At 41.9% G+C, this 16408-nt stretch overlaps 1 protein-coding gene across 1 annotated transcript; it reads right to left on the minus strand.

Moving 5' to 3' along the window:
• Nucleotides 1-728: 728 nt before the first annotated feature.
• Nucleotides 729-2827, minus strand: LOC110153144 (homeobox protein Hox-D4b-like). Its single transcript, XM_020917016.2, has 2 exons — nt 2366-2827; nt 729-1960 (listed from the first exon to the last, which is right to left on the minus strand). Exons 1-2 carry the CDS (start codon nt 2787-2789, stop codon nt 1665-1667), a joined length of 720 nt encoding a protein of 239 aa, XP_020772675.1. The 5' UTR covers nt 2790-2827; the 3' UTR covers nt 729-1664.
• Nucleotides 2828-16408: the final 13581 nt, after the last annotated feature.

The raw sequence follows: 16408 nt of genomic DNA on the forward strand, positions 1-16408 counted from the left end.
AATATTATAGTTATTGGTTTGTCTATTTTTATTTGTATTTTTCTTGTGTGTGTGTGTGTTTATAGATATTTATTTTATTATTATGTACTTTATTACGTGTGTTTTACTATGTGCGTTTGGGAAAAACCCATGCGTAAACCGTGCGTAAAATGTGCGTAAAAAGCCATGATTTTTAAAACGTATTGCATATAATTTTGAACACACGTTTGATTTACACGTCTCTAACATTTAGGCTAAAATTATCATATTCCATTCAGCATTCTCGTGTCTTTATACCCCCTCTAGTGCTTTTAATCAAATTCTGTTTATTGCTATACACGAATTATTCTCATCACGTGTGAGGTTCCCCGCGAGATTACACCGCCGCATTTCTATAAAGCCTGGAGATCTAACCCTGTATTGGTGTAGCCTTCCTTCCTTCTATCCATCGACCCCGGGCCCGAGTGAATTATAGCGCGGACAGAGATCTATTATAGCACAGATGCTCACTCTTGGCTAAAGGGTACAATGGATTTTCGTTCCTGCAAATCAATAGCGCGCCCAACACAAGAAAAACCGAGCTATATTAAAAAGAAGACTCCACACTTTGCACAACTCGTGTTTTTATTGTTATCTAGTATCAAAAACATTTTCACATATAAAAATCTGCTCAAACAAAACAATGACGATGCGTACTAGGAATAAAATATACGTCTAATAATCCATACACATAAAATAAGTACTGGCTAATAACACAATAGCATATTAAACTGGAATGCAAAGCTAAATGGTGCCATTTTTGAGAGAATTTTAAAGCTCTCGTTGCTCCGTAAACAGCTCCAGGAATAGATGTTTATGTATAAAAACCATGTAAACCCTGAGAACGGAATGATGGGAAAAATATCTGTGCCAAATCTAGCCACTTAAATAATTTATTGTTCTTTGTATCTCGTGCGTAAAAACAATCCCAAAAGAATAGTTGAAAACGTGATGTTGCGTGAGAAATATGGCTACACGTCCTGCTCAGTACCGCGTATGTAACATAAATAGTCTTTGTACAGTGCAGGCGCAGCATTTGGCGCAGTCTCGGGTCGTTTGGTTGTGTTTTCCTTAGCGCCAGTTTGTGGGAACAACATTCTTTTCGTGTTCATAAATTACCCCGGTGTAGGTAGCTCATAGAAAACCCTGTATGTGTTTACCCTGTAGAAATCAAACCCTGTTTTGTCCAAAATTCCACCCTCATTCTCCTCGTGTCAGATGGGAGTTTGGCGACTTTGCTTTTGGCCTTTGCGTAAATATTAACTTAGGTTGACCATATTTCCAGACCTCCAACGAAAAAGATGTACCCTCATAAACCCGCTGATAAAAGAATGTGTTTGTGCGTCCTTACAATTAAAGGCTTCTACTCTACTTTTCAAAGGGAGATATGGTCAACCTCTTTTAATTTTGACCTGTCGTGTCACGTGACCTGCAGCGCTAAATGGAAGACATTCATCATGAAATCAAATAGAAAAATTATCTGATGCAACTTCAAGGCTAAATATAGATATGACACGTAAATGTAAAAGACAAAGTAAAAGTTACAATTTTCAAAAGCCTATAGTCTGCCTCTCCTGTGCAGCACCGTGGATCACCACAGTTCTATCGGCGCTGTCCCGGGCCAAACTCTGCTCCCGTGCCCAGCCTCAGACCGTGATGGCGGCCTTCTCCCGCTCTACTCCTCCGCTGCTCTCCGCTGCCGCCTTCTTCTTGCGTCCTTTGGTGTTGGGCAGCTTGTTGTCCTTCTTCCAGCGCATGCGTCGGTTCTGGAACCAAACCTTGACCTGTCGCTCGGACAGGCAGAGCGCGTGGGCCACCTCCACCCGTCTGCGGCGCGTGAGGTACCGGCTGAAGTGGAACTCTTTCTCCAGCTCGAGGACCTGCTGGCGCGTGTAGGCCGTGCGTAAACGTTTGGGTTCTGGACCCACATGGTTTGGGTTCACTGCATAGAGATGGAGATAGAAAATGAGGCTGGACTTCAGTTTAGTGGACATCATCATTACCAATTCATTAAGAGTGAATGGCTTTTTCTGTCTATTAGTATGGAGGATAATTATTGCCCCGAGGTGCTCTAACTCTGTACGCTGCTACGTTCAACAAACCATGTGAACTTTTTAAGCTGCAGCACCGCAACACCTCCAACTTTTGTAGCACGCACGCACATACACAAGCACACACACATACGCACGCACGTTTGGTCAGAGCCATAAAAGTTTATGGGCCCATAATTCTCCCTGACTTTCACTAAGATCATAAATAATTCCAGCCCCAAATAGAAATGCAAATGCGCCGTTAAGTAGAGATGAAACACACAGGCCTATATGTTTAGAGTAGCCCGAGCTCTTACCGTGCGCCACATGCACCTTCTTCATCCAGGGATACACCACAATAGGCGGCTTGTCTTTAACCTGGCATCCCGTCTTTCTCTGCACCTGAACGGGCTTTGCGCACGTCATCCAGGCCTGACATTGCAGGTAGTCATCCTTAGCCGCTCGTTCTTGCTCCGTGAATCCGGGGAAGTGGCCACTTGGATGCTGCTCCTTGCCATGGTCCTCCCGGAGCGGGCCCTGCACAGAGTGGACATAGGCGGCTTGTTGTGGTGTGTACGGAGGCGGAGGGGGGTGCACGCTGGACTGATAGCCCCCTCCATAACTACCACTGTCCGGAGGGTTGTTGTAATACCCCCCTTGGTCACTAAAATTACTGTAATCTTCTTCACAAGGCGGGAACTGCGGCTCAGCGTATTTACAGCTCACCACGTACGACTCCATGATTGATTTATAGCGAGGCTAGCACGAGAATACTAATTTTTCTTTCTCTCCCCTCTCTCTGTCTCTTTTCCCCCCTCTGGCATCAAGCCATCCTGCGGCTGTCAAATAGACGGACGGCCATGCGGGGCACGTGACCCCGAGGCTGGCCAATCACAGGCGGCATTTCGCCTTGTTTATGTCACATGTAATGGGATAATTTGAGGGAAAAAATGTTCATTATATGAAGCTAATGAAGATGTGCTCCTTAGAAGGGCTCATCAGATCCGTGCGCACAAAACAGGCGCTTTAATGGACTTTTAAAAGGACAACTCAAACCATAAATACTCATGTAAGACTAATGTGCCAGGCCACTTTTCTCCACAATAAAAAGTGCAAAGTGATTGGCTATCGTGCGTAAATCTGTTCCAGTTCAGTCTAAAAATATGTATCTCCAAAACAAGATCAATTCTGCACAAATAAACAACATTAATGAAGTCTACACAAGTACAGTAAGAGCACGCATGTGCGTAATAACTGCGCCACATCAAATAAATATAACATTCATCTGGGATAATGCGCTCTGGCGCGTTTTTACGCACGTGCATATTAGAAAAATAAAAACTATTACTCAAAGAGATCACGATTTCTCTTTTCTATTCTGTAATTAAAATATACAGCCAATTTCCTACAAAGAGCTGTGTGACGGCCCAGTGTTGCCAGGTAATGTTTTTACGCACGCGGACCAAGATAGAATTCAATTCAGTAATTCAGTTGCCCTCGTCGTAAATATAGTCCCATTGTTTACCATTGTGGTTTTTGTGACATCTTTAGACCCACAAATGCACAGTATCTTTTTACTGACCAATGTCTCCACGTTTCTGACGCACTTAAGCCAAACGAATAGACAGAAATCTGCCCATTGTTTATCTAAGACATAACTCAAGTCCCTCTATAAATCTGTCTATCCGCGCATCCCCCACTCCGAACAGCACCTATTGAAGAAGCGCGCGGACGACTGTAATTTATGACTTTTAGCGGCCTGAGTTGAACCCCCCGCCCAGATGCCCGACCTGAAAAATTAATCTGGGCCATATTGAGGGACGCAGGCCATATTTGGCCTTGTGGCCGGTCAAAAGACGCTCAACAAAAAGATGCCATGCAGTTAAAGAAAGCGCATAAAGAGTCGCAGACAGTGAGTAGTATACGGCTTTGTTTGGCAAAGGTCAGCCCGAGGTGTCCCTCTCACCACTGATAACCCCGCCTTCATACAGCCAAATGCTCCGCTCTGCGTAAAAAATGACACTGAAGCGTAGAGCGACGTGCCAAGACGTTAGAGAAATGAAGAGAAATAATGCGATAGAAGCTTAATCAATAGGGTTAAGTTAAAGCAGGCCCCCACACGAACAGAATAGAGATGCGTAATAGGATTCCCCGGCCCTTTACGCATGTGGCACAACGCATCCCCTCTCTGCGCAAAGATAAATGACTGGTGATGAGAATAATCTGTGCGCCAGTGGAGGGCTATAAATCCAGGAGCGGCTCCGGGATTTCACGAGGATCACTTTTTGGCAGCAGCTGCGCCTAAAGATGCTCCGGTCCGAGGCTCGGGCCAAACTACAGTCCACTCGTGTAATATTAGCTTTTTAGTAGAGACGACTTCATCGAAGTCTTGGCAGGACTCACTGACCGGACTAAATGGACTTGTTTGATACGCGATGTAATCGGGTTTCACAAAGGGGTGAAAAACGCTGATACTGCAAATTGTCTCACTTCAGAATAGTACAAAAGCCATTTAAAACAACATCTGACATACGGGCTACTTTTGTTCCCCTAACGTTAGTTCTCCACATTTTTCAGAGAGGGTACAGGGCACAGAAAGGCACAACTTGTTAAATAAATGTGTGGGGAATAGTGTATTGTGTCATTTCAAATTATCACGAAATTGGATCAAAACAACTGAACTTACTCAACTTTTGCATCCTACGTTTCTTTACTAAGTAGAGTCAGTTTGGTGATAAAATCGTATTCCTGGACGACTCAAGAACTAGTTTAGATAACCATAATTTGAATAGTACATACAGGTTTTACTTTTTAATATCTGATCAGCAATTTTAGACACACAAAAATGCAAACTTGATCTTTAATAAACAGCATTTATATCAATCGAATTATCTTGAGCAACGTTTAAACCAAATCTAATACTACTACTACTACACAGTCACCATTATTTACATTAGTACATGGGAACTTGGAACTTGGTTAATACAATTTGTTAAAACATTGCAGAATTGTGAACTTGGCCTGTTTACACTGACATGATCAAATCTGACCAAAGTGAGTCAGAGCCAGATTTGAGACTAGTGTAAATGCAGCCAAATTCAGCGTAAGGTCAACTTTTATAGACCCTTTAAAAGACTGTAAAGAAGCATATATATTATCAAAATGTCAAAAAGGAGGCAGCTAAAGGCAAAAGTGAAGCGTGACGTGATGTGATTTCAATGGACAAACCTGGATGAGCCTCAGAGTGTCATCAAATGTGAAAAGTCATGGTGGTTTGGCCGAATTAAACTGCTCCAATATAAGAGAGGAGAGTACGATGGACTCTTGGTATTTTAGATCAAGACTTACTGGAAAAATACTACAACGTTGCTTTAATTTTATGTACAGATATATAACATTCTTTACCAAAAATGATATTTTTCGTGAAGTTAAAATTTTGGAGATAGAATTTTTGAAATAAAAGCAAACTAACTAACATTTCTACACTGCATAGGACTGCTTATTTTGTTTTGTTTGTGTTATAAAGACTGTTAGAGAACTTTTATCGGATATAAATGCCTTCAGTTGTCTCCATTTCGTAATTTTGAACATTGTGATGACAGTTTTTTTAAAGGATCGATTAGGTTTCAGGCAAATGATTCCTTCGTGATTTGAAGAATTTTGCGAAGACCATTCTAATCTAAATCTAAAGATGTAATATTTGGATTCTAATCGCGTTATTGCAACAAATGACCGTTCCCGTGCCAAAACCTTTAACCGTTGTTAGGCAGCTGATTTCTTTGTGACTTGAAGAAATTTTTGAAGACCTTTCTCGATTCAAAAGATAAAAAATTTGGATTCTAATTGCGTTATTATTATGACAACAAAGGACCGTTGTCGTGCCAAATCCTTCAACCGTTGTCAGGCGGCTGATTTCTTAGTGACTTGAAGAATTTTGTGAAGAACTTCCTCAATTCAGAAAGATAATATTTTGGCTTTAATTGCATTATTGCTATGACAACAGAGGACCGTTGCTGTGCCAAATCCTTCAAATCAAGAGCCAAAATTATACCTGGAAACCCAATGTTCCAAATGGGTGCTTGGGTGTTCTAACTTTCGCTTAAAGGACCCATACGTCATTTTCTGATGTAGTTTCCCCCATCGCAAACATACTCAGAGTTGTGTTTTGTTTAATTCACACAAGTTTAACACACAAACCCTGTATATTTAGGCTGAATTCTTTTCTCTGAACTGAACTGAAAACACCTTGTGATGTCACGTGGTAATACAAAACGTGTCTCGCAGTGTTTTAAAACCTCATCCACTTTGACTCGAATCATCTGGACAATTTCAGCCAAGGAATTTTCCATCTCTACTAACCAAGAGGTAAATGGTGGCTATTAACTCGAAAACTACCACTTCAACTACCACGAGATGGAACAGTTTGAGCGTTGGAGATGCAGTCAGACTAATAACGCAGGATTACTCAAACATGTGTGAACGGAACAAAACACAACTCCAAGGTAACGAAATCCATGTATCATTTGTTCATTCCTTTTTGAAAATAAAACCAAAAATAAGAAAATTACAAAACAATTATTATTTTCATTATTTGTCTCCAAAGGCAAAATGAAAAAAATGGATAACGATTTTTCAGTTTTCGATTTTGTGTTTAAAATTAATAATGGAAAAAACGAATAATGACCGTTTCCCATTTTCCATGACTTAAACTGAGATGCTGGACTGAATCAGGACTGAACCAGGACTAAAACAGGACTGAACCAGGACTAAACCAGGACTGAACCAGGACTAAAACAGGACTAAACCAGGACTAAAACAGGACTGAACCAGGACTAAACCAGGACTGAACCAGGACTAAAACAGGACTGAACCAGGACTAAAACAGGACTGAACCAGGAATAAAACAGGACTGAACCAGGACTGAACCAAGACTAAAACAGCACTGGACCAGGAGTGAACCAGGACTGAACCAGGACTAAAACAGGACTGAACCAAGACTGATCCAGGAGTGTCGGGACTGGCCCAGAGGTGTGCCGTGTAAACTGATCAGGAATGAGACCAAACTAGACCGGGACCAGGCTAGGAATGAGACCAGGACTGAGACCTGGACTGAGACCCGGACTGAGACCGGGACTGAGACTGGGACCAGCCTGGAACCAGGACTAGGACTGAACCAGGACTGATCCCAGGACTAAACCAGGACTAAACCAGGTCTAAACTAGAACTGAATCAGGACTAAACCAGATCCCAGTGTCAGTCCCGGTCTGGTCCCAATCTCAGTCCAGGTCTCCATCCCAGTCTGGTCCTGGTCTGGTCCCGTTCTCAGTCCTGGTTCAGTCTGTATGCGACGCAAAAGTCCGGCATCGCAGTTTATCCGTTTTTTTTCCATTATTCATTTAAACACAAAATCGAAAACTGAAAAAATTAATCATTATCTGTTTTTTCACTTTGGTTTTGGAGACAAATAATGAAGAAAATAGTTGTTTTTTTTCAATTTCTTATTTTGGGTTTTATTTTAAAGAACAAATGAACGAATGATACACAGATTTAACAACATTCAACAAGAGTCAAACGTGTGTAAAATGGGACCTTCAAACGCATAAACGAACTCATATTTTTTCAAATCTTCTCACTGGAGTCGGCTGGAAGTTCAGTCATGACCCATAGACTCCCCTAGAACCCAATCTGTGACGAGTCAGCTCCACACACATTCGGTTCTACAGGGTATATAGGGGCCATGGTTCTCTCCGGTTCTCGGGTTCTCCGCGCTTTCGTTCTTCTGGCATTCCGTCTCATTTGCTGTACCATAATGACGCATATTTAAAACACCATCTCGCCCGTAGTTGTCCATTTTTCACCCGGTGTCGTCGTTGAACACAGAAGACTCATCAGAGCAGGGCCGTAATTTATTGGAGTCATTAAAGCAGCCGGCGTCTTTTGATATGAGACACTCGTTAAAAGTCCACAGCGTTAATTTTGATGAATAGGTATAATTACAGTCCATGTTGTGTGTGTGTTTTGTTTTTTTTTAAGCAGAGATAAGACCTGTTGTTGTGGAACAGCGTGGTGCCTGCGTCCGAATAACACGATGCGGATAATGCACGGAAAATGTGAGTTCCCTATAGAAATCGAAATGAATACAGTAATTAGACAGAACAGAAACACGCTGAGTCCACAAGTACAGCGCGTGGGTAATGGATTAATACAGTGTACGCAGTGTTCCAGTTACAACATAGGCCTATTTACATCATTTATTTTACATTATAGTTCCATTATAAGTTTAAAAAAAAAACAGTTGAGGAGTTGCAAATTTAGTTAAGTCATCCGAAGCTTTTTGAAAACTGAAATATCGGTTCCAATACAGTAGACAAAATAAAAATAAATAGGAAAAATGGTTAGTAACATGGTTAAAAACTCACTTCGCTCACACGCACATCAAAATCTTATTATTGTCTCATTCGGAATTACTTAAAATGACACACAAAACCGCAAGATCTGATGTGCGAAGATCTTTGGTTCCGTGATCCAAAAGAAATCAGGGTGTTTACATGTTATTTTAATAGTCGTATAACTCCGAAATCTGATTATAATCTGATTTTGAGTGTGCATGTAACCGCAGCCACTAATGTACACGGTGAAGGGCAGTAAAATCAGATAACTGGAAGTCTCATTATTGGCGTAGAAGTGCTGCGTCCAAATCCAAAATGAGATCAAACTTTCTCAGCGTCTTTGGTATTGGAATTAAATCAGATTAGGCGTATCGGACTTGGATCTTTACGTTAGAGCGTTCAATTTTACTTCTCACTGCTTTTAGCTGAACTGAACTTTAACTGTTTTGTAAAATTGTGTCAATTTTATTGTTGTGCAATGAAAACTAACTTAACTTTGACTTATTCTGGGGCTTTTACAGAGAAGTTGAGTAATGCGACTGTCCTTGCTAAATAAACCACATAAATAAATAAATACTCCGGTAATCAGATTAAGGTTGGACCGGTAAACACAGCTACATGGAACCACAAAGTTTTTATTCATAAAAGTAAATTCAAGTAAACGAAATTGACCAGTATGTCCAACTTGCATTATAATTCCACTAAACATGTACTTTGCAGAATAATTGTGCTACTCAAATAATATTTTTTGAGAGATATATTAAGTTTCGTTGCTGCTTTAAATAAAAAAATGCTTTTGGGGTGATGCTGTCCAGGTGTGTTTCTTTTGGGAGTCCGAAGATTGAGCGTCCTCTGCGCAGGGAGTTTTTGTTCCATCGGATTTGAGTGCGTTCCAATGGACACAAGTTTAATCAATATTATATGGTGGACATTGAGGTATTATGCGTTGTGTAATGATTTATTTCTGCAATGGAGCCCTTCCCATGCCCTGCGCAGTGTCTGTCAGCGGTGGGAAAGCGTCATTAAGAGCAGTGTTGGCATGTCTCTGGCTCGCCTGATTACTGTAAACTCCCAGTAACATGGCAGAGATTTTTCAGCCGCGGGCGCTTGTCTGGGCTCTGGCAGCGCTCGGCCGGTGCAGCTGTGCGCGCGCTTCCCCGGGTGGTTTGGAGCAGAAGATGGTGGAAACTGTGAGGGGATCAACACAACAGTCAGATGGAGCTGACTCTGCACAAAAGAGTAAACATCAATCCCGTGATTCAGTGCGAGGTGAAAAATGGCGCGGCTGCTTTCAGGGCACCTTCGGAGGTAAATACAAATGAGCCAATCTATTGAGGCAGGGCAATTAATCCATGCCCCGAGTAAAAGGGACTTTGACCTAATACTTCCATTATTCACCGTTATTCCAGGGTGGCTAAGGTGGAGTCACTGTGAATGGCCGAACTTTTGGGCTCTTTAGAGGCGCAACAAGAGCGCAGAGATGATGCGTTTTGAAAGAGCATTCTTGTGGGAGAATGTAGCCTAGCTGCTCAGGTCGCCAGAGGGTCAATCAGAAGCGTTGACCGCTGGTTCACCGTTCCATTAGTCCTCGCGCTGGACAGGGCAACGCAGGGGCTCGCGCAGGGACCATCCAGAGTTCACGAGCCCATTGTTCGCGCTGCATCAGAGCTACTGCCCTGCCCCTCTCCAGTGTATTATTGTGCTCAAGACAAATGCGTAACGGTCAGAAGTGCGTAAAACCGCGGTACCTGGACGCAAAGATGATCCTGATACGTTTTTTTTCTCTGGGGTTTGCGCAGTCTCTGTGAGTTTCACCACTTTGCAGCAACACTGTAATGAAGCGTGAACGATTTCCAATAGGCGCAGTGATCATTTATCCGGAGCTGATGCCGTTTGGCTGAAGTCTAATCAGCAGGATTGCACCAAACAGGCCGTGTTCAATAATCGAGCTGACCGGGCATCAGGTTTACTCAAGCAGCGCTTATGTCCTTTTAAAAGACTCTTATTTCAGATAGTGTGCGCTTCTGCACTGACTTTTGGAGGGACTTTCAGATAAACTATTGAATAAATTGTCCCTCATGTGGAGCTGCGATATAAAGCCATTGAGCAGTGTCTTTTCTTTGAGGGGTCGTTTCACTTTTTCATCTTAGACAGGCTGACCGCCGGATCACCCCTCCGCCCCCGGCCCTCTGCCGGGTCAAAGCCGAGCAGCACAGCAGCCTTAACCCGGTTTAGACATTAACTGACCTCCAGCCCGGGCTCCGGCCACCGCTCGGACCCGCCCGCATGACACACAGACGCGTAAACCCAGAGCACAGGGACCGGCTACAGGACAAAGCAGACAGGCCTGTGCCTCGGTTGTGAAATGTGTAACAAATGATTGTTTTGTTTTTGTGTTGTTGTTAAAGTCTAACTTATAGGATTATTTAGTTTAAATAAATGCTAGATTTGTAAATAAATGCTGGGTTTAGTGTACGTGTGTGTGGCACTTGGAGCTGCGCGCGTGTGTTCTGTGTGACTGAGTGTATTTCATCAGCCGTGTGTGTGTGTGTGACTGTACTCCGCATGCTCTGTCATATCACTGCTGCGCCATATTTACGCTCTGCTCTTTTACAGCCGCGGTGTGGGCGCGCGGGGATACACTCAGTGTGTGTTTGCATAATCTTCATAACACACACACACACGCACACACATACACGCGCATGCACGAGCCATGCGCAGTATGAACACTGCACTAAAAACAAGGAACAGTGAAAATATCTAAGCTGCTAAATAATAAATAAACCCAAATAATGGAGCAAAGGTAAATAAATAAAATGAGGGTTTAAAAAGATGAATAATTTTACATTTATTATTTAAAATGCACGACACTGCTAGGCCTAATGTTATTGTTTTAAATTTAAAAAATCATATTCTCTCCTAAACTGTAAATATTTGGAGAAATTTCTCTTCCATAAAAACATTTAAATCATCTTCAAACACTGTTAACCGTAGCGTTTAAATAGTTCAAAATAACATAAAATTGTAATTAAATTATTTTATTAAACAGGGCACTATTACGTAAATGTATCACCAGGGATAATTCCAGCCCACGGGCAGGTTCGTAAAGTTCTCCAGTAAAACGTAAAATACAGCAGTGAAATTCTGTCCAAGTCTAATGAAATCAAAGCCGAGACTACAGGTGGATATTTCCGCCTGGCTCGTGCACGGTGGCTGCAGGGATTTCATTTCATCACGATCCCCCCACCCTCCTCACTGCGCGCCCCCTGCCCCGTACACTCATAACTTCATATCGCAGCCAAATATGAAAAGCATGACTTACATGTAGCGCTGCGCTGCGGTGCTGGGGACCGGCTGTTGGCTCGAGTAAATCCGTTTGGAGAGCGCGCACAGGCCGGTGGCATCGCTTGGCACCGCGGTGCTCCTCTCCACGACACAAAGAGCATTCTGTTGATTACGGACAAATATCAGCTCCCAATCCCATCTGGCCGCCTGTCGGCTATTCTCTCTGAGTTATATTTTGGGGCTTGTCAAACCACCGGCAATAAAACAGACTTTATTACCGTCACGTGCTCCGTTTTTTTCCCTGCTCCCACGCGGGTTCATAAATTATTAGGCCCTGCACCAAGAGCCACTTTATTCCATTATGGCGCCAAACGAAAAAGGCTTTTCATCTCAGGGGTTTTATGCTGCAAATTAACTTGTTTTGCGTTGGACTGTTTGTGTTACTTTTTCCCTAAAGATTTAACACGTGTTTTGTTTATTATTTTTCTGTCACTTTTTGTAATTTGCATTTTTTTCCCCTACATTTTTAGATTTTCACGGGGAATTTCTAAATGGCCAGTAATAATAAGCCAAACGTTTTGGCTACAGTTGTTTAAATCCCCCTTACAAGCCCGTGCGTAAAACGTAAACCCGTGCGTAAAAGAATGCTCTGCGGTGTTGTTTTGGCTGTCCTCTCCTTCCACTCGTCTCAGACTCAAACGGCTGTTTGGCATTTTTCCGGATGTTTCTGGAATGCTGTTTGGAGCATTTGTTTCCTGCTTTGATTTCCGTAAATGGGGAGCAATAAAGCCATAAAGTGTCTCTGTGAAAACACGCCGCAGACTGTGTGTGAGTGAGTGTGTGTGTGAGAGAGTGTGTGCGACTGTGTCAAACTGGACGCCGCTTTGCTTACTTTAGCAGCTCCTCTGTGACCGCTGGGCTCCGTGCCAAGTCTCATACCAGACCACTCATAATAATAATAATAATAATAATAATAATAATAATAATAATAATAATAATAATAATAATAATAATAATATAGATTTCAGATGGGATCACAACATTCTGTTGGCCAAAATAATTAATAGACTAGAATGCTGTCTATTTGGAATCAGGTTAAATATTTGAAAATTTACGTTTTAGGTATTTGTTATTTAAAAATATATATATTTTAAAAAAATAAGAAGAAGAAATAATAAGAAAATTTGACTGTTGCCCACGCCGTCTGGGAGTATGACATCATCCCACTCTACAACCTGAAAGTCAATAATAATACTCATCTTTTTTCTTCTTCTCTTTTTTTTTTTTTTTTTTCCCCGAGTTCCAGAATGAGGTGATGTCATACTCCCAGATTCCCTGTTGATCACTTTGGACTTTGCCATGACACATCCAAAAGGTGGATGCACAAATCTTGAAGTTAATCTTTTTTTTTTTTTTTTTTTTAGTCACTACACACAAGATCTCACTGTGTTACAAAAAAAAGCAGCATTTTAACAACATTCATTGAACTGCAGCCACGTGTATGAAACATTATTGGTGTGTAGAATGTTGTGGTGTCATGTGAAACCCGCAGTAGAACTCTCTCCCAGACTAAACGGACAATGGTATGATGTGTGGAAGCAATAGATCAAAATAAGCTGTCTTCTCCTCTTCCTTTAGTCACTGCGGTTTTGAAATTCACTTGAACCTGTGATTTACAACCGACACTTGGCTTAGCGAGTGCCGCCCCCTAGCTGTCACCGCGGAGAACAAAAGCTCGTGGTGAGGAGCCGTGGAGAGGCGTGTTTGCGCGCCGTGCATTCAAGGTAAGTGGGAAAAGGGAATTCTCACGATCCAGATGAAACCCGGGGGAGGCGAGAGGAGCGTGCGCGTGCGGGGAGGTTATGAAACAGCTCAGAGGGAATGACGTAGCCTGTATGAGCTGCAATACAAGATGTGTGAGACTGTGGCGCCACCTAGTGTTTACACATGATAACACAACTGCACCAGCGCTGTATCCTTTGTCTTTGGAAATCTTTCGAAATCACAGTGAACACATAAAAAACACTAAGGCGAACAATTATTTGACTTAATAAGTGACAATAATGTACTGTGCATGTTTAAAGCAAAGACATGTCAAATTAACCCTATATTTAGAACCAATTTGATTCACATATATTTTTAAGATTGCAATATTTTATCAGGTTAATTGCATAAACCTCTTTTGTTTCAAAGGCCAATGAAGTATATTGGACGTTTTGTTTTCCATGTACATTGTCATTTGAAGTCATGTCTTTGTGCTGCCTCCACCTGGTGGACAGTGATAACAACTGCAGTGACTGCAATCATAAATGTGGTCAAAAGAAAACCGTGGATTTAATCTATTCTCTTTGTGTGAAGTATGAAGCTGAAAGAGATTCCACAGAAAGACCTGAAAACAACTTGTTCCAGCTTCCAGCAACACGCAGACCCGTCACCTGCATGAGTCCATGGAAATGGAAACTTAAAACCATACAACCTTTATTTGTCCTACAATAGGAAAATTCCAGAGTTGCAATCATAGACTATATATATAAATAGACATAGCTAACGCATTAGGCCCTGCATTCCAAATAGAAAGTTTGCATGCGGCCCTTCCAACTAAACCCAGCTCCCACTGACTTACATTTGAATACTGTGGCCTGTCTCTCTGTAACTGCTGCTGTGAGCCTCGTCATTTTGGTCTGAAAATGTTCATATTAAGTCTCTCTAAATGATCCTGGTGTTTTTATTCCTCTGTTTTGTCTGTCAAAAAAAATCTTATTCATGATAAAGATCTGGCTCCATATTCACCCCTGTGTCTGTTATCATCACAAGCTTCATTTGACTGGAGCTGAACACTGTGGGTGACATCACACTCAGTTTGTTCACTTTTAATACAGTCTATGGATGCAATGCACAATTTAAGAACAGTACGGGAATACTTCAAAACATTCTCCATAGAGAAATACTGTAGTTTTATGTCATACAGTGTTTTTAATCGCCAAAAGAACATTTCCATGGAAACAAGCAGGAGGAGGCCCTCCTCCAGGCCACATAAGACTTAGGTCTGTGGACTGCTGCTCACAGTAAGGATGCATGGTTTCCCATGTTTTTCAGTGCAATAACAATAAATAAAATGCTTTTATTTTAGTAAAAGTTTTGGCTAAAATGTTAAAGAGTGGGTCTTTAAGCCCCAGAGCAGCTCTCATAGATCATTATGAATAATTCAATAGATGTACGTGAGCTATATCTATAAATGGTCATGAATTACCTGAATGATGCGTTCACACGGGTTTCACTCGTCGTATCCACTGCTCCAGGCTGCAGAGGAACAAAACCCATCACTTAAAGACACATGTATGGGACAGCTTTTATCAGACTAATAATGTCTGTATGTTCTAATCATGACTTACACAGCACAGATCGTCTTTGTACGCAGGCTTCAGCCCTATCAGAGCTCTGCACACCACCCTGCACACGCACACACACACACACACACACAGGTTAGGTAAGAGCTTTGAAAAGAAACTGTGTCGACACCAATGGATGTGATTGGTTTCTTTGTTGCTCCTGGGGCTGTCAGTCGTGCATTTTACGTCTGTGCCTCTATCTGCTTTTGTCTCTTTGTTTCCCTCTCTCTCTCTCACACACACACACGCACACACACACAGGGTCCCTCCATGCCGCATTGCAGTAGGTTGTAAATACTGAGTGCCAGCTGAGCTCCACTGAGCAGCACCAGTGAAATACTGTCTTTGTTGGGTGTATCTCTCACACCCCACCAGGCCTCATGAAAGAGGAAATGTAAAAATGAGAATCAGGGAAAAAATACTGTCTTTGGGCTCCTTTGTGCTCCTGACACCAAGGCTGCCCTCATAAAACTGACACACAACAAAACGCCGAGAGGAGGCCAGAATCCTCCATCTGTGCATTTGCATCTTCTCATGGTCAGAGGACCCACAAAACCTCAACACCACAGACCCTATATCTAAGTGGAACATTCAATACAAACAAAGTCCTAATTCTTCAATTACATTTTTTAATACAGTGATACAGTTGATGATATTATTGTATCCATGCAGTGTTATCCATCAGAGTTATCTAAGGCATTTTAGCATTCAAGAGAGTTCTTTGTTCATACTTCCAAACACAGGAATTACATGGGCTTAAAATGTCAATATCCTTGTACTCCCTGCACTGTGATAATAAAGGCCTCTAAATAACAAAACCTTTCCAAGTGCTAGTCTGTTTGATTTATTTATCTGTTTGTTTGTTTATTTATTTTACTTTTCTGGATGCTCAAACATGTTCTGTATTTCACGTTGCACTTACGCATAAAATAAAAAATATATAGGCTAACCTCAAACGTCTGACCTAAATGCAGCAAAGTTCATTGGCCGGTTTGCATGAGTGTATATTGCAAGTTCAAATGTCACATCTGTATTCTCTTACCTGACGTAGGCAGCCTGCTCGACCCCATCTTCCTCCTCCGCGCCCTAAACAATCCAAGACAACGTCACGTCAATACAAGAATGCATAACGAACACCTGTTTGACATGGATGCTTCGATGAATATGAAACTTTAACCAATAAGAAGAGCAGAAAGCGCATTTCCGGATACTAGAGGAAGTCTTTAACAAACACACTGACGCACCATCTTAAACTGCGCATCATAAATTAGCTGGAGTCTTACACGGTCCGCGCGTA

The sequence above is a fragment of the Boleophthalmus pectinirostris genome, unplaced genomic scaffold (genome assembly GCF_026225935.1).
Source record: "Boleophthalmus pectinirostris isolate CB_2022bp ecotype Guang Dong unplaced genomic scaffold, ASM2622593v1 HiC_scaffold_5, whole genome shotgun sequence".
NCBI classification, from domain to species: Eukaryota; Metazoa; Chordata; class Actinopteri; order Gobiiformes; family Gobiidae; genus Boleophthalmus; species Boleophthalmus pectinirostris.